The sequence below is a fragment of the Nelumbo lutea genome, chromosome 7 (assembly GCF_056320005.1).
Source record: "Nelumbo lutea isolate HS-2025 chromosome 7, American lotus-T2T, whole genome shotgun sequence".
Lineage (NCBI taxonomy): Eukaryota > Viridiplantae > Streptophyta > Magnoliopsida > Proteales > Nelumbonaceae > Nelumbo > Nelumbo lutea.
Window position 1 is genome coordinate 3,714,436 of NC_142690.1, and position 16,880 is coordinate 3,731,315.

General features: G+C 36.8%; 1 protein-coding gene across 1 annotated transcript; it reads left to right on the forward strand.

Moving 5' to 3' along the window:
* Positions 1–11,874: 11,874 nt before the first annotated feature.
* On the forward strand, positions 11,875–16,236 carry LOC148844699 (O-fucosyltransferase 20-like). The gene is made up of 6 exons (XM_088955640.1): positions 11,875–12,740; positions 13,002–13,170; positions 13,958–14,047; positions 14,479–14,762; positions 14,858–15,116; positions 15,570–16,236. The coding sequence occupies exons 1-6, from the start codon at positions 12,124–12,126 to the stop codon at positions 15,804–15,806; spliced, it is 1,656 nt and encodes a 551-aa protein (XP_088811766.1). The 5' UTR covers positions 11,875–12,123; the 3' UTR covers positions 15,807–16,236.
* The last annotated feature ends 644 nt before the right edge of the window (positions 16,237–16,880 follow it).

Consider the following 16,880-nt stretch of genomic DNA (forward strand, 5'->3'; position numbering starts at 1 on the left):
CTTCATCCATACATAAAGGTGTTCATTATTAAAACAGATGTGAAACTTTTCTCAAAGGAACACCGGGCACCTTATGAATATGTTTATATGGGCTTGGAGCAGGACAAGGGATGAGCCTGGAAATAGACTTAAGTACGCTGTGTTTAAGGCCTCTTCTATCCTCATTTTTCTAGAGGAGAGGTAATATCTCAAACAAATAAACAAACAAAACAAAATAGCAAAAAAGCAGATAGGTAGAGCAACATTGTAATGCCTATGGACAAAAACCAAGGGGCATCCAAATGAGAGAGTGGGGTTTCATAGAGATAGGCCAAAATGGGGAGCATAGTTTAGATAGAGAAATGAGTAGGCTTAATTTGTTTGAACTAGCCATTAAAGAACATAAGAGGTCAAAGAGTGAACAAAGACTGTTTGGGTATTTCTCTTTTGTGGTGGAATCTGTGAATCCTCTAGAAACCGAAGTATTGGCAATATTCAATAAGGACGTAGTTGTAACAAAGAAAGAAAAGGATTGAAGCATGAATTTTTGCAAGCCTAGATGTGGGCATGTTTGGTCCGAGACAAAATTGAACTCAAGATCAGATTTATGCCTAGCCGCATAAGGCATTACCACATTACTTAGGCGGGCCCTTTGATGGGTTGGATCAGAGCTGGCTTGAGATTGACCCAGCCCAAGTTGCAGTTCCATGATCCAATGCCACTCATTCCTATTCGTGAGGTGGATTGGCTAAGGCCAAGCTCAAGTTTAGTTTGGCTGGATTCAGATTGGTATAGGTTGTCATACTGACGCCTTCAGGTTGCAGGTAAGACCCTATGTTTATGACGTTAAAAAACAAATCACACAACCTTATCCTCTCAACTGGGGGTGTCAATGGATTGGCTTTGGGTTGGACCCGTCCAAATTAAAATCAATTTATACTGAATTGCATCGGATTGAACCAATATCTCTGGTCCATTGATAGAAGATATGAATACAGGTGTCAATAGATGAGGTTTGGGTTGGAACCAATCTAAATTAAAACTAATTTAAACAGATTGGACAGGTCCAAATGGTCGAAAGTATTCATCAGATTGAATTGGAGCTAGTCCATCTGTAATGGACTCATATTGGACCGAATCAGATTGGTCCAAAGTATTCAGTTCAATTGAGAACTCCCAACCCAACCCACAAGACAAAATAAAGAAATGCAATAGATCAGGACACAAAACAAGATGCAAAAGAATGCTACCCTATATGTAAAACCGGAAGTCTCTAACTCTAATAATCTTCTTTCAGTCGCTTCACTATGGTCGTGTGGAACATTCTGCAGAAGGTTCTGCAGAAGGTAGAGATGAAGAAAAAATTTTGAACGAAAACAAGAGATAAACGGAAAGTTGAGGGAAAGTTCTGTTTTAGAGGGACTGAAAATTAGGAACTTTCCCTCAACTTTCTTTCTGATGCTCTCTTATTTTCTTTAAAACCAAACACAACTACCAAGCTTCAACTGATGATATGAGAAGGGCTGAGCTGAACAACCCTCTTTCAGGGCAATAAAAGAAAAAGTTATAGCTATGGCTTCCGCAATTTTAGCCGGAGCAAGACAGAGTCTAGGCTATAACCCAACTCGGTCCTGGCTCATTAGGCCTCCGAGCTGGCCTCAGAAAATGCCAAAGGGCCCAAAACTAGGTAGGCCAGGCTAAATTGCCATCCCTCATCAAGAGCAGATCCGACCCTGGTGGTTCAATTCCATTCCATATTTCCATGTCTAGCGCTTGCCCTTATCCACTTGTATGTCTAAAGGATAACATCCTTCAGGCCTCAACAGCTTGGGCCCTTGGGCCCTTTGCAAATTTGGACTAGTGAGTAGTGACGACCGACCAAAGCTGGGAGAAACATTTCAGGCAACATTTTGATGAAATGCACATGGGTGAGAGACATTAAGCACATGTTGGAAACATGTGCTTCTCTTACCTTGCTTCTCCATTCGAAGCAATTCTGCTAAATTCCCTTATCCATGTCTCCCATTCCCACTTGCCCATCAATTATTTAACCAATCCAACAACATGCCTTATCAAGAGAAACAGCCCAGAACACTATGAAACGGGTCCGGGTCGGAGTTGGGGTCGGGCTGTCCTTACCTTTTCTGTCAACATTCCAAGGTTTTGTATTTTCATATTAAAGGAAGCATGGTTTAAGTACAGGATTAGGGTCTATAAGTTGGGCCAGCTACCTGGTAATTAGACCCATAAAAGCCCAATTTAAATTGGGTTTTTTTTTCTGTTAATCCAAATGGCTAAGGAAATGGTAAACCAACTGCAATAAGACTAGACTGACTAGTCGGTTACCGTAGTGAAGGATCATGGATTCATGGTATAATCAGACTCACAGATTGAAGAAAATCAGGAACTTGTTACTTCACGAGTTAGAAAAAGAAGGTATTCTTTTTTAACTTTTCTCCTTGTTGGGGAACGAATTCCAGCTTGGCTGAGCCCCATTTCAAACAGAGACTAGAGACTATTATGTACTCTTTCCCCGTGACTTGTTGCAGAAATTGAATGAAGCAACCTCGTTCAACAAAAAAGAAGAAAAAAGAAAAAAAAAAATGGTCAGCACTCAGCAGTTTTATGCTGAAACCCAGGCCCCACGAATCAGGGACAGACAAGAGGAATATATGGGGCCTTCTGGGACCCTAACCAGAGCAGATTCCCCATCTCGTTTAGGCTTCTTCCCCTAAATGACCTCACCTATTTTGACCCAGAGCCAGTTTGATAAATGGCTGAAGCTGCTGCACTGAAATGACTTATAGGGTTATAATTCAGTCAAGGATCTCAAAACCTACTTAATGACTTATTCATCAAACGATGAAGCAATAATCTTTCAGTTCAACCACTGAAGTTGTTATCAAAAGGCCCCTCTAGTGTCAATAGTCTCGATCTAACTAACTAACCAGATCAAATTTTGATTGATGGATCCATTAAGAGTGGAATTGTGCTTAATTGATGGTGATAATTTACCAGATGATGATTTTGATAATGAAATGTGATGAATAATTCAATCGATGTCTTGCATTCTAAGGGATTAAGACAGTGTTTGATTGAGGATTTGTGCAAATTTCAATGAAATTGTGACCTTAACAATTTCATTGAATCACTTACCAGTCACCAGTTTTAATTTCTGACCCTTTTGGTTGTTGCTCTAGATCCTTTGAACTTCAATAGGTCACTTCACTACCTCAGAGCAGCGGAGCTCAAAAAAATATAAATAAAAAATACAATTAAAATAATTTAAAGAGTCAGTTTTAGCCGTTGAGGCATCTTATTTCTTAACCCTACTCTCTCACTTGGTGTAGATTAAACAGGGCACATGCCACGTGGTAAGAACAGGCAATGGTTGGGACCCACTGGCCTATTTTATTTGTTCGTCTACGGTTTATACTATAGCAGGTTGCCCCTTGTATGGTATATACTAGCAGTCCCAACGTGAACCACAGACTACTTAATTTTTTATGCAATAAGATCTACCCACTTTATGTTTCTTTATTACTAAGTTTTTTTAATTAAAATCAGGTGCATGCAGCCCACGAGGAGCCACTCTCTTACTTCCTGCCTTAAAGAAACAAACAATTAAAAAAAAAAAAACTTGCCACGTGGCAAGTTTTGACCCATAATAGCAGAGCTACATGACAAAAACTGTGTCATAATCTTATACTTTCTTTCTTTTTTCAAAAATAATTCAGAAAGAAATGAAAAAAGAAAAACATAAAGGAAACACAAACTAGACATGCCATACAAGGCTCCGAAAGGACCAGACAAGACAGAGTACATCATCTTTATAGAAATAAAGGAACAGGTTTCAGAGTTTAACAAAATAAATTAAAAACTAATTACTTTAAATTATTAAAATATTAAATAAGGTGGCCAGCATTTTAGAGGTTGTCATACCAAACCCCAATATAAGAGTTGAATCAAAGCATAAAATTGATAGGCTAGCAGAAGAGAAGAAAGAAAAAAGGAGAAAATTATGGAGAAAATGATAGTTTTCGTGGATTTGAAGCTTGAATAATATTAATTAACTACTAAATACTATTATTGAGCTGATAAACCACAGACATTTTTAAGTGGACATAGAATATTAATAATTGCACCTTTACCTGGTCCAACCGATTTTTATTCTGCTACCAATCGTACAGTTGGAAATTGTAGGTCTATTAGTTGGGATTCAGCCCCCAATGGTCTCATTCCACACATTTCCAAAGGTCCATGATTAATAAAATCCAACAGTCCCCAACCACTACTGTTGGGCTGTTTTCCATCTAAACGGCTAAACCCACTGGTTGAACACCCAGGATCACTCTGTTGATGGGCCATATTTACAGCATTTTGTGGCTGGGGCCCACCAGGGATGGATGAGAAATATTCCAAAATCCAAAGAATCTATCTTTACAAGTTGTAACAAAGGTGATCAGATACAACAAATACAGTCTGTTGTCATTTGAAACCATTCATTCATTACTTTCAACCATAATGTGATTAATGATATTAACCTTTCAACTGCCATAATATGTATAACTATATTGATTTGGTAGAGCTAAATAAGCTTATTGGTATTTAATTAATAAACTAATTAAGATTATTGATCTCTTATGCTCAATAATTTAATAATGGATATGACATTAAACCAAACAGATTGACAGAACATAATTCATATTGCCGACCCCATAGTTAGGATAAGGGTTAGAAGAAGAGGAAGAAAATGATGATGATGATGATGATAATGATAATAGGTCTTTCACTCTAAGAGGATTGCCTAGCTTATCCAAGTTTGTCTTCACACTAGAGGCCTTTCGGTAATAATTGAAGTGGCTAAACTAAGGCTCAGTTTGAAAGGAGTAATGAATCCTAGCTTATCTAAGATTGTCTTCCACAGTAGAGGCCTTTGGTAATAGTTGAAGTGGCTAAACTAAGGCTCAGTTTGAAAGGAGTATAAATGCAAATATATATAGTGCAAAACCTTGTATTTTATATTATTTTGTACGTATTTAAACTGTATGCATGTGCATTTATGTTCCTTCCAAACTGAGCTTAAATGCCTCGTTGCTTTGTCTTTTGTTCGTTTTTTTTTTCTCTTGTAATAGTCATCAAGTCATATACTGAAGAAAAGCCCTTACAACTACTCCATGGAAAGTAAAGGCTTCTTCAGTTTTCAAAGATGATGTCATGTAAATATGGAACTCTCCCCATGTTTGTATATATATATATTTGTCAAAATATTAAAACACCTTCTCCCTTTTCTTGATTTGTATTCTCATTCCTTAGTTTCTAAAACATTGTTTAAGAACACCCTCTTGGAACTAACCTTTCTTTTCTATAATAATCTTCTATTAATAAAACTCAAATTAGACCATAAAACATCTTCATCTAAGTCCTGCCCCATCTATACAAGATTGGCCACATGAATCTTATTTTGCCATTCCATTTTGTTCGATGCAGGCCATAAAATGCATCAAAATAATCACACTAATGATAATGAATGGTCAACCTTTAATTGAATAAGATAACGATCCTTAGTAATGCACAACTAAAGCTTTGATGTCAACTCACAATTATTTTGGACATTCTGGCACAACATTATTTATCCCAACAACAATTTTAAAGCAGTATAAGAAACGAGATTCCATTATACCTAAAAATAAAAGTATAAGTGGAAAAAATAATTAACTGGCATTGGAATATACCAATAAGATAACCATAACTATTCTTGAATTTCTTCCACAAGGTAGTTTTTCTTTCTGTTTTTTTTCTTTTTTTTTCTTTTTTTATGAACCAAAAGTGTCCGTCAAGAATGATGTGCAATATATTTCTAGCAATTAATTAATTTTGTGCCTCGGCCTCCTACAATTATCAGTCAATAAAAGATTGAGTCTTACAATCCTTTCCTCTGTCTCCTTCTTCTTCTTTGAGTTCATCCATTAAAACAATTTTCTTGTGGGATATAATCAATCAACATTATGGATGAAAAGTAGAATATACCAATCTGTGCCCCATCATTATCATCCAAGCTTTATCTGAATTATGTGTTATATGGTATCAGTTACCTGACTCATGTTTTGTGGTATTCCATTCATTATAGTGTTATATCCATAGTTAAATTAAATAATAAGTGCCTAAATTATTTCTTATTATTTTGATCCATGTCTTTTTTTATTGTCTATCCCTAAACTTTTTTAGCCCTTTCAATTTGCAAATTGCAACAAATTACTTTTTTTTTTTTTTCTAAGGCTGTTGCCCATGGTCTTAATGTACCAGTTTGTATCTTTATCTTATAAAATTTTAAGAATGAGAAGAACTAGCTAATACACCCAAAAAGAAGGTTGTTGAGACTTAGGGACTGTTTGTCAATAATAACAAATTTGATTTTTAAAACAAAAACAATTATTAGGTCATTATTTAAAAAGAAACCATACATATTGGTTTTATCTTCATGGCTATATCATATTATAGTCATTAACATGCACCCAACAGTTTGACTTCACTCATGTCACATGTGAAGTCTTATATTAATCACTATACAATATTAACTTAATGTTCTAGTAATTGGGAAGTATTTGAATTGTTTATTGTATAAGTTTGAGTAAGAAAATAATGTATTACCATAAGTTATCTGCATGTGTGTGTTAGAGAGAGAAAGATTATTTTAAATGAGGTTAAGCTCTAATGTGTTTGTTTAAAAAAAAAAAGGAAAGAAAAAACTGCTTAATTAAGTGGCTTTGTGAGAAAATAGTGACTTAAGATAAGCAAGTCAATGTCCGCTGGTGGGCTCTCCAATGTTGACCCAGTGAAAGCCCAACAGCCGACTAGCCAATCATGCCATGCCGCATTGACATTCCTCTTTTGCTTTTTTTAATTATTTTTATCTTCGCATTGGACCACACACTATGAATTATAAGGTGAGCAATTGAGCATTCAGTTTATCTCATTAAAACCCAAATCGAATAAATCCAAAATTTAAAATTATTTTCTTAAAATTAAAATGATAAAAGATTAAAAATAAAAATTTTAATTCAGTTTTTTTTGGTTAAAATTGAATTTCAATAATGATAACTTATTTTGTGCCTAGACCACACGAATTAAGTCTGCAATGAGTATTTATATTGAGAATTAAGCATTTATTTGACAACTCCAAAGTTTAGGCTTATTTGTAAGTTTTTATTTCCTTTCTAGCCTATTTTGTCCCGTGGCATCATTATGAAAATGAAAATAATTATATTACACTTATTTAGTATATGTTTGGTATCGATGCTATAGATACAATACTATTTTCTCATGTTTGGCATTGATGTTGGGTTGGAAGCACCTTTTCTAAAAAAAATAATTTTTTTTTTCTGTTTGGAAACATTGGTGCTAGGTAGGACATTTCTTGGAGCAACAATAACACTTTCTGTTTAATACCAGTGCCCCATGTTTGTTTTTAGCATTGGTACCCATTATGGGAAGACCATGTCAATGCCACATCACATCCTCGTTAGCAGCAATGAGCTATAATTTGAGAAAACACCAAATTCAATGTTGCTCCAAACTACACCTTCTTGATTTCTAAAACATGGCTTAAAGCACTATTTTTTATGAAAAAACGGTTCCAAACAAACAGGCATTTCTTAGAGCACCATGTTTTCTGACATGGCACCATTTTCTGGAGCAACATCAATACCAAATATATGCTTAAAATAAGTGCTTTTTCACCAAACATTTATTAGATTAAGCCCTTATTTTTCAAATAAACACTTCCCAACTCAACCAATTTGATTTTTTAGATTAAACAAATTAACCAAACTGAAAAAAATAAAAACTAAAACAATCTAATAAAAAACTAAAACCGAAAATTTTAATTCTTTTTGGGTTTTAACCGAATAATATTTACATTTAGGGGTTATATAAAAAAATATAAAAACAGGAGGTCTTTAGGTAAAATTAGTGTATTTAATCAGTTGAAGGCTTAAAGCTGGAGCATTTGAATGAGTAAACATGGAATTGTGAGAAGGGAGGTGTGAGTGTATTGGGAATGCAGGATGCGAAAGGAAACATTAGATGTGTCAGTTGGGTGAGACCCACATGACAGAATGAGTTTGTGGACTTTTTGGGCCAATAGAAATATCAACTGGAGAGAGCTAGCTGTACGAGACGCGGAGAATGGCGTACCCCAGACGCTACCTCCCGCAATACACTCTCTCTGTCTTTTCCCTCAATTCATCGCCGATGTTTTCACATTTTCACTTCTTCCAATTTTCACTGCATACCTCCTCTCATTTTTTGGGGGGTTTTATTTTTCCTTTTCACAAACAAATCCACCCAATTGGATGGCACGTGCGTGTCACAATTTATTACACCTTACGAGTTACGATTAGGGTGCTCTCATATGTGATTGAATCTAAACCCAACAACCGGTCACACCAGCCTTCGCGTACATCATCAATATCTCCCTTTTCTTCCATGGCGATATGTTGTGAATATAGAATTCGGCTTCTATCGGGGCAACTTGGTGCCTCTCATGAAATAAATCATACAAATATAGAGATATGCGCAATATCAGGCTGTAAAAGTTAAAACGGGTTTTGCCGTGATAGAAGCCAGATTCCTCAATTACAACTTTAATTGTTGGGATCTGATCTCAATTCCTCTCATATGGGGTTTTCTTCCTCCAGTTATTGTCACAAATCGAATAACAATCATTCAGATCTAGAAAATAGCTTGTGTAATTTTACTTTCGTTATTCAAATTTAGTAGCATTAGACCAGGTTGTTGGGTTGATTTGCTAAATATCACGCCCGCTTTGGCTATCGCGCTATTAGGATATAACATATAAGATATGTGAAACAAACATCTATGATGCCAAAAAGATATGAAATGGAAAAGGCTTTGACTGATTGATTATAAATTAATCCAGTATGATGCAGAAAGATATGGTATCAAAAAAATTTATAACTAATCAATGATATCATAAGAGTGATAAACAATCATATGGGTTTTCATCAAAATTAATGGGATTTTGTTTGATCAAAGATTTTTAGTATGAAAATTCTAAATCGGGCCTTAAGTTTTATTTTAGTCCCATTTAGTTTTGACTTTTTCTTTACTTGAAAAGAGTGTAAATACAAATAAGAATAATACAAAATAATATAAAATACAAAGTTTTACATTCTTTATATTTAAATATATTTGTACTTCTTCCAAATCTGGCCTTAAGTTTTATTTTAGGGTAAATTATATAGACCCCCTATACTATGGGATGTATGACAAAGACGACCCCCCTGTATTATGCCTGTGAGACAAAAACCTCCTTCGCTTCCTCTTAAAATCTGCTATTGTAATATTTTTTAATCCCCAGAAAATACTATTCATCTTCCTTGTACCGGCTTAGCCGAAACCCCATGTACTTAGTAGGCACATGCCTTAACCACTCGGCCAAAGCGACGATTGATTTCAAAGCTAGTATCAATCCAACAAGACTAAAAAACAATACAAGAAAAAACCAGCATCGCCTTTTTCTGGCTTTCTTTCCGACCGTTTCAGTTTCCGTCGGGCAAAGGATTCACCGAATCAGAAAGCCATAACTGAAAAACTATAACAGAATAGAGACAAAATAAAGTGCAAATAAAAGGCTACAAATAAAGAGTAACTCCACTTGTTCTTGATGGATCCAACAAGCTAACTCCACTTCTCTCACCCCTGTGATATAAGAGCTTGAAATTGGGCGATCTTCTCGGTGATATGGGGAGACATCTATTGTTGGACTATCAAGCATTGCAGTTTCTCATCACGGAGATGAAAAATGAGTTTTCTCTGCCCTTTCATTTCAGAGAATTGGGAGAGAGAAAGAATGAGAGATGACAGTGAAGGAGGGGAAAAGAAGAGAAGAAAGGGAAACAATAGGTTTAATAGGTTTAAAAAGAAAAAGGCCAAAAAAAAAGGAAAAAAAAAAGTTCAGTGGGGTATTTTGTTTATTTAACGTATTCTGGCATCTAATTTAACGGTCAAGGGGGGTCTTTGTCGCAAAATAAAGCACTGAGAAAGTCTTTGTCACAAACCCCATAGTACAGGAGGGGTCTTTATAATGTACTCTTTATTTTATTTCATGCATTGCAAAGTGCAAAAAACCAAAACAAGATAAAAATTAAAAAAAAAAAAGTTAAAATTTCCACTAAAAATTATTTATATTTTTAACACTTTTGCACCAATGCAAATGACATCACAAACAATTGAAGCCTAAATGCCTAATAGAAATACAAATACACATTCTAACATGGGTTCAACGATGAGAAAATACACTCTCACCTTCACTCTCTTAGTGGGGGCATGGAGGTGGGTGGGTCGTGGTGCCTTTATTTTTCCTACGTTGTGCGTATGCTGTATTTTGACTAAATTGCCCCATTAATTAGAACCGTCCAATATAAGGGACCACCACCTCTTGAGTCTTCTTGACCAAGTTATGGTTTTCTCGTGATCCTCATTGGTTGTCAATTAGTCATAGCTTGCAAACGGTTGTTCATTTAATACAGTAGGACTAGTATCTATTGAAAAAGAAATCAAACCTTCAACGATTCACTCATTCACATACACCGGTAATCTAGTAGTTAGAAGAACTTTGAAGATCTGGACCATTTCATTTCTAAGTTCAAACTCATTCAATCTGAGGCCTACATTGATTCCCTGGCACCCCCCCTATCCTGTTCCCAAACTTTGGAACCGGTTAGGTTTTCCCATCCAAACCCGAAGATAGTCATAAGCAGGTGGATCGGGTCGAGATTTGACAAATAAAGAAATTAGGGATGCCAAACGGGCTGGGTTTTAATATGGTTTATCTCAAATTGAACCCAAGGATTAGGCTAGATCCATGGTCGACGTATCATATCCATATTGGTGGCTTGGTCCATGGGTTTAATATGATCGACGTATCATATCCATATTATATCTTGTATATGATACATCCATACTCAACCAAACCTAAATTTATAAAATATTTCAATACTACAATGTCAACGGAAGAAGAGAGGTCCAGAATGAATTCGCATCAGTGCGGATTTACCACTCAACCCGACCCACTGACATGACTCCTCCAAGCGGAACTGGGAAATGCAAGAGAGTATGTTGGTTGAAAGTTGAAACCAAACTATTTCTAATTCCTAAACGATCGGAGGATCATGTAGATCGCCACGATTTGAATCCCCGGTCCATCTGAGTAGGGGACTGACAGGTTTCTGTCTGCAACCAAAATTTGGAAATATATTTTGTCGTGTTCGACGTGGTAGATAGCAAGGTATTATATCCGACACGTGGAGCCAGAGAGCCAGCTGGCAAAAAAAGGACTGGAGTTTCATAATTATTTGGGGGAAAGGCTGGGCTATCGACCAGCGTGTCGGAAAAGAGGTAAAGTGGAACGGCGGCAGACTCACATGGTTTTCCGTCCTTCCTCGAGTGGGCCAGCTTGCAAATTCGCAACACGACACGCTGGTCTTTCATCAAAAAGGAAAAGTAAATAAAAATGAAAAACCAAACCCTCTGATGAGGCTCTGAGTCTCTGACCCTCTCCCTCCAATTATTTATTATTTTATGCGTGATGTTCATGCGGGAGCGCTTTCGCTCTGAGGAATCCGTGTGATCCCCATCGTGTTCGTCATCAATAGGTCACAATTCACAATCACAAGTGCGCGCAGCGGAGATCACACCATTTATTCAATGTGACCGCTCCTGTGACACGTGTTTGTGCTGCGGCCACAACATTCTAATTGAATGGTCTAGATTAGTTAACAGTTGGAAGGGATCAGATTCAAATTTAGAAGAACACAAGGGTGTCTAGTGAAAATTATTTTAAATAATTAAACGTTGGGTTTCGATTAATCTATAATGGGCTCTTGGATTCTTACACAAACCGTCTAAAATTCCAAGCCAAGACTGCGAATGCGAAACACCTCCACCTTCCCTCAGTCTTCATAAACGCGGATTCACTCGATTGCAAACAAGCAACTCGCGTTCCCGCCGTCTGTAACATTTTTCCGCATTAAAGGCTTGAAGCCTTCTCTCTCGTCTATGTAGAGAGAACAAGACCAGAAAATAAAGGCAATCATCTCATCTGAAGGGGGGGAATCTGTAATGGTTATCATGGCGAAGTCGAAGAACAGCAACCAGAAACTCTCTTACATCTCAGTTCCGTCGCAGGTTATCCATTCTCTCTCGTCTACGTCTCTTCAATCTCTCCTTCTCTCACCTAAGAAGTCTTCCAGGAACGCCAACAGGTTTTTCAACACCGCGAGGAACCCAAGATTCTGGTTTTCCGTTCTGTTTCTCTTTGCTTTCGTCGGAATGTTGAGGTTGGGCTTCAGTCTGGAGCCACTATTGCCCTTCTCGCCCAACCCATGCTTCGTTGGTCAGCCACAGACGCTAATCTCGAGGAAGGACTCGGTTACGCAGATGGGCCTAGGATCAAATGCTGGGGACGTTCGCCAGGAAGAGGAGGACGGTGAGGAAACGGAGTTTTGGAAGCAGCCAGATGGTTTGGGTTATCGACCATGCTTAGATTTCAGCGGTGAGTATCGGAGGTCGAGCGAAGTGATTGTGAAGGACCGGAGAAAGTATCTGCTGGTTGTGGTTTCTGGTGGGATGAATCAGCAGAGGAATCAGATAGTTGATGCCGTTGTGATTGCTCGGATTCTTGGTGCTGCTCTGGTCGTTCCAATCTTGCAAGTCAACGTGATCTGGGGAGATGAAAGGTAAAGATAATTTCATCAACAGAGACAGAAACATTAATAAACAAGTAGCGCAAAGAATCGAAAGATTAAACTGTAAAACAGACACATTTTCAGAAATCCCCTTTTACCAATGATTTTTTTAAGGAACATCTTTGTGGCTTATGTTCTGTTCTATTTTTCTTGATTTAAATCAGACAAACTGAAACTGTTTTCAGTATCAGAGAGACCAAAATTGAGAGCCCAGGATACTGATTCCTTTAATTTTTGTTTTGGTGACTGCAGTGAGTTCTCTGATATATTTGATTTGGAGCATTTCAAAAAAGTTCTGGCTAATGACGTTCGGATAGTTTCATCGTTGCCGTCGACCCATCTGATGACAAGACCCGTAGAAGAGAAACGGACTCCTCTTCATGTTACCCCTCAGTGGATTCGACAACGCTACCTCAAGAGGGTAAGGACTAAGAACCATCCCTCTTGTTCTTGTTGTTGTTGCACTAAATTCAAATGTTTAGCTTGTTTTAATTGACTTGAATTCATGGATGGTCATTTCTTTACTCTAACTCATAAGGCTTGACTGTGTTTAGAAATACAAGAAGTGAGATAAAAGCCAATGTTTCTTCATAGTTTCTTTCTTATGGTAGAGCTCAGCATTATGTTCAACTGCTGGTGTTTGGGCTTGGTTGAAGATTCGGTAGTGATTTGAAACCCATGAAAGTTCTCAGTTCTTACTTCTGCAATTGGATTTATTCTTTTTCTATTTAATATTTTGCATGGTTTTTACCTAGTATATATGATTAAGTAACCTCAAGAGATTTTAGAACATTGGATTGCTGAAGTCATAATATTGCCATCTAAGGTGATCCTCAATTTGATAGGACTCTTATTCTAAGCCAAGTACTTGAAGTGTTTGTGTTTTAAGCATATCTGTTGTTTGATCAGCACTAGCCGGTTGATGTTCTTTTCTATAAAACTAACTATTTACTCATTAAACGATTTTGGCCCAAGTGAATGTCTTTTTCAAAAGAATTATATCTTAACTCTTACCAAGGTTTTTACTGCTCTGTGACCAATTCTTGAGGATGGACATTCAATGAAACCATACTACTATCTTTGTTATCTCTTATCAGCTCCATTCCATTGCTTTAGAAGTTTTCCCTTCTCTTGTTGATGAGTGTTCTTTCTTTGAGTCTCATGTGGCAGAGCCAGAAAAATTGATGCATTTCTATTCTGCTTTGCAGTTGAACAGGGAGGGAGTTCTGCTTTTAAGAGGTTTGGACTCGAGGCTCTCCAAGGATCTTCCTTCTGACCTTCAGAAACTTCGATGCAAGGTATTTGAAAGTTTGATGTTACTGGTTTCTTGACTTGCTTTTTAATTTTTAAATGTTGCAGTTGCTCCCTATTGGCAAATCTTGCAATTGTGGTCCTTTCATGAAAACTTTAAGCTCAGTTTGGGAAGAATGAAAATACAAAAATGTAGAGTGCAAATATAAAGTTTAGAAATACCGTATACAAGGTTTTGCACTGAACATATTTGTATTTGCACTCTTCCCAAACTGAACCTTAATTAAATTTACTTGTATTTCAATATATATATATATATATATATATATATATATATATATATATTTTATGTTTTTTAAGAAGGTGAAAAACTATAGAATGTTTTGGAAATGGAAAAAGTACCAATTAAGACTGAAAGAATTTCTTAAATCTAAATTAAGATATAGCTGACTCTTATTTTATCTGTGCACTGCATTAGGTGGCTTTTCATGCACTGAGGTTTGCCCCACCTATTTTGGATCTTGGAAATAAGCTAGCTGAGAGAATGCGAGCCAAGGGGCCATACCTTGCTCTTCATCTACGCCTGGAGAAAGATGTTTGGGTGAGGACAGGTTGTCTTCCTGGATTGAGCCATGAATATGATGAAATCATCAACAATGAGAGAAAGTTGCGACCAGAGTTACTTACAGCAAGGTCAAGTATGACATACCATGATCGCAAGCTTGCAGGACTCTGCCCCTTGAATGGCTTAGAAGTTATGAGGTGTGAATTGAAAACCTTTATTTAAAAGTTATAGTTGTTATTATCTTATATGGTGTTAATATTAAAATTATTTATCTCATCCTTGCATTATGTAGGCTGCTTAAAGCTCTTGGATCTCCACGAAATACAAGGATATATTGGGCAGGAGGGCCACCGTTTGGTGGCAAAGAAGCATTGCTGCCTTTAACCAGAGAATTTCCTCATTTCTACAACAAGGATGATATTGCTCTGCCGGGTGAATTGGAGCCATTTGCAGACAGAGCTTCAGTCCTGGCTGCTATTGATTATATAGTTTCCGAGAACAGTGATGTTTTCATGCCATCTCATGGGGGGAACATGGGCCATGCAATCCAGGTACTTGCTCCTTCAACATACTACAACTGTACCATCTTTCTATTCAGTTGCATTTTTGGTATTTATAATCATTTTGATTAGGTCATAAATGCATGAAGGATCTGATTCTTTTTTCATGTGGTTAATGACACAATCAACTAATCAAATGCACAATGAATTTGCTGAATTGTCTTGACTAATGGTTATGTTTTGAGCTCAAAATATGAACTTTTCTTTTACTTGAGAACTCTAGGAATCTCGATTTAAGACTTACTCCAATAATATGGTCAAGTACTGCAAATGGCCTGCTTAGGACCAGTACTTGGCAAAATAAAAAGCAATCTTTTGTGCTATTTCTTAATCTCTCTAACTTCTTTAGAGTTTTGTTATTCCACATTAATTAAAGCAATAATCAAGTTCTGTATTTTTCAATTCTTTGTAGTTCTAACTATTAAAAATCTGTTATTTCAACAGGGACATAGGGCCTATGCAGGGCACAAGAAGTATATTACTCCAAACAAAAGACAGATGCTCCCTTACTTTCTAAACTCTTCTCTTCCGGAATCTGAGTTCAACGTGATTATAAAAGACTTGCACCGTGACTCCTTAGGGCAGCCAGAACTTAGGACAAGCAAGGTTGGGAGGGATGTGACCAAGTATCCCATCCCTGAATGCATGTGCAATGACACAAACACAAGATCCTTCTCATGATTCAAATATGGAACATTTCCTTTACCGTGGAAGCAGATTGCAACAGGTTGTTTCATCAGAAAATCATGGCATCAATGCCTTGGGAATGCGAGAAGATCTCACTTTTTAATTTAAGGTGTGCGGCTTCTTAACAATCATTTTTGGAAGGACGTCTTCTGCAAATACATATTCATGCATACACATACATCACCCACATGTGTATGTATGAATGTGTAAATGAGATGGATATCTCTGTAAAATAACTATATTAAAGGAAACCCTTTGTTTCAATTTTTTAATTCTTTATTTATATGTAGGGGAATTGTGTAGATTTTTTATTTATTTCTTTTTCATTCTTTTACCCACGTTTTATACGTGTATATTTGTAAAGAATAGTATTTTATTGAGGTAATATTTACAGTTGGTATAAGTTCACCAGCTCATTCTTTCATGCTTCTTTTCTTTCTCTTATTCTATTTTCTTTGACTCTGCTGAGTTCTGAAACCCCAATTGTAAGATGGGTTGTGCTGTGCCAACTTTAGCTTGGAAATACGGGTGAGTTGGAGAGTGGCATTAATGTGACAGTTGTAGGAAACTGTCTAATCCATTGACAATCTTTCGCAAATTGACGGTAAAACCGTTTAAGAACTTCAATGCTCATATAAAACTATAAATTTAAGCCCGTTATCGATCGGGACTATTGATGAGCCAAGCTGTTTGGCTTTTAATTCCATGTCTCCTGGATTGGGTTGAATGTCTTGTTAAATTTTTGCTAGGTTCAAACTTGTCTTGGGTGGCAGGGCAGCTTGAAGCCTAGAACTGATTTGGCTTATTCAAACCCAAAACTCATGCTCAGATTTATAACTCTGGAACAAAAATGGCGGAAGGAAATGGAATATTAACAAATAAAATAGCAATAAGCTGTGGTTTTTCTGTAATTGCTTTGTATCTATTAATTTAAGAGTTAAGTCGTTCTTGGTTGACAGAGTTTTATGAACATGGTTAGGGTCAGGTGGGTGGTTACATTTCATGATGCATTTATCGATAGTGGAAGTTTTTCCAAGAGTAATTGTAAGCTCAGACCGCCGCCGCTTG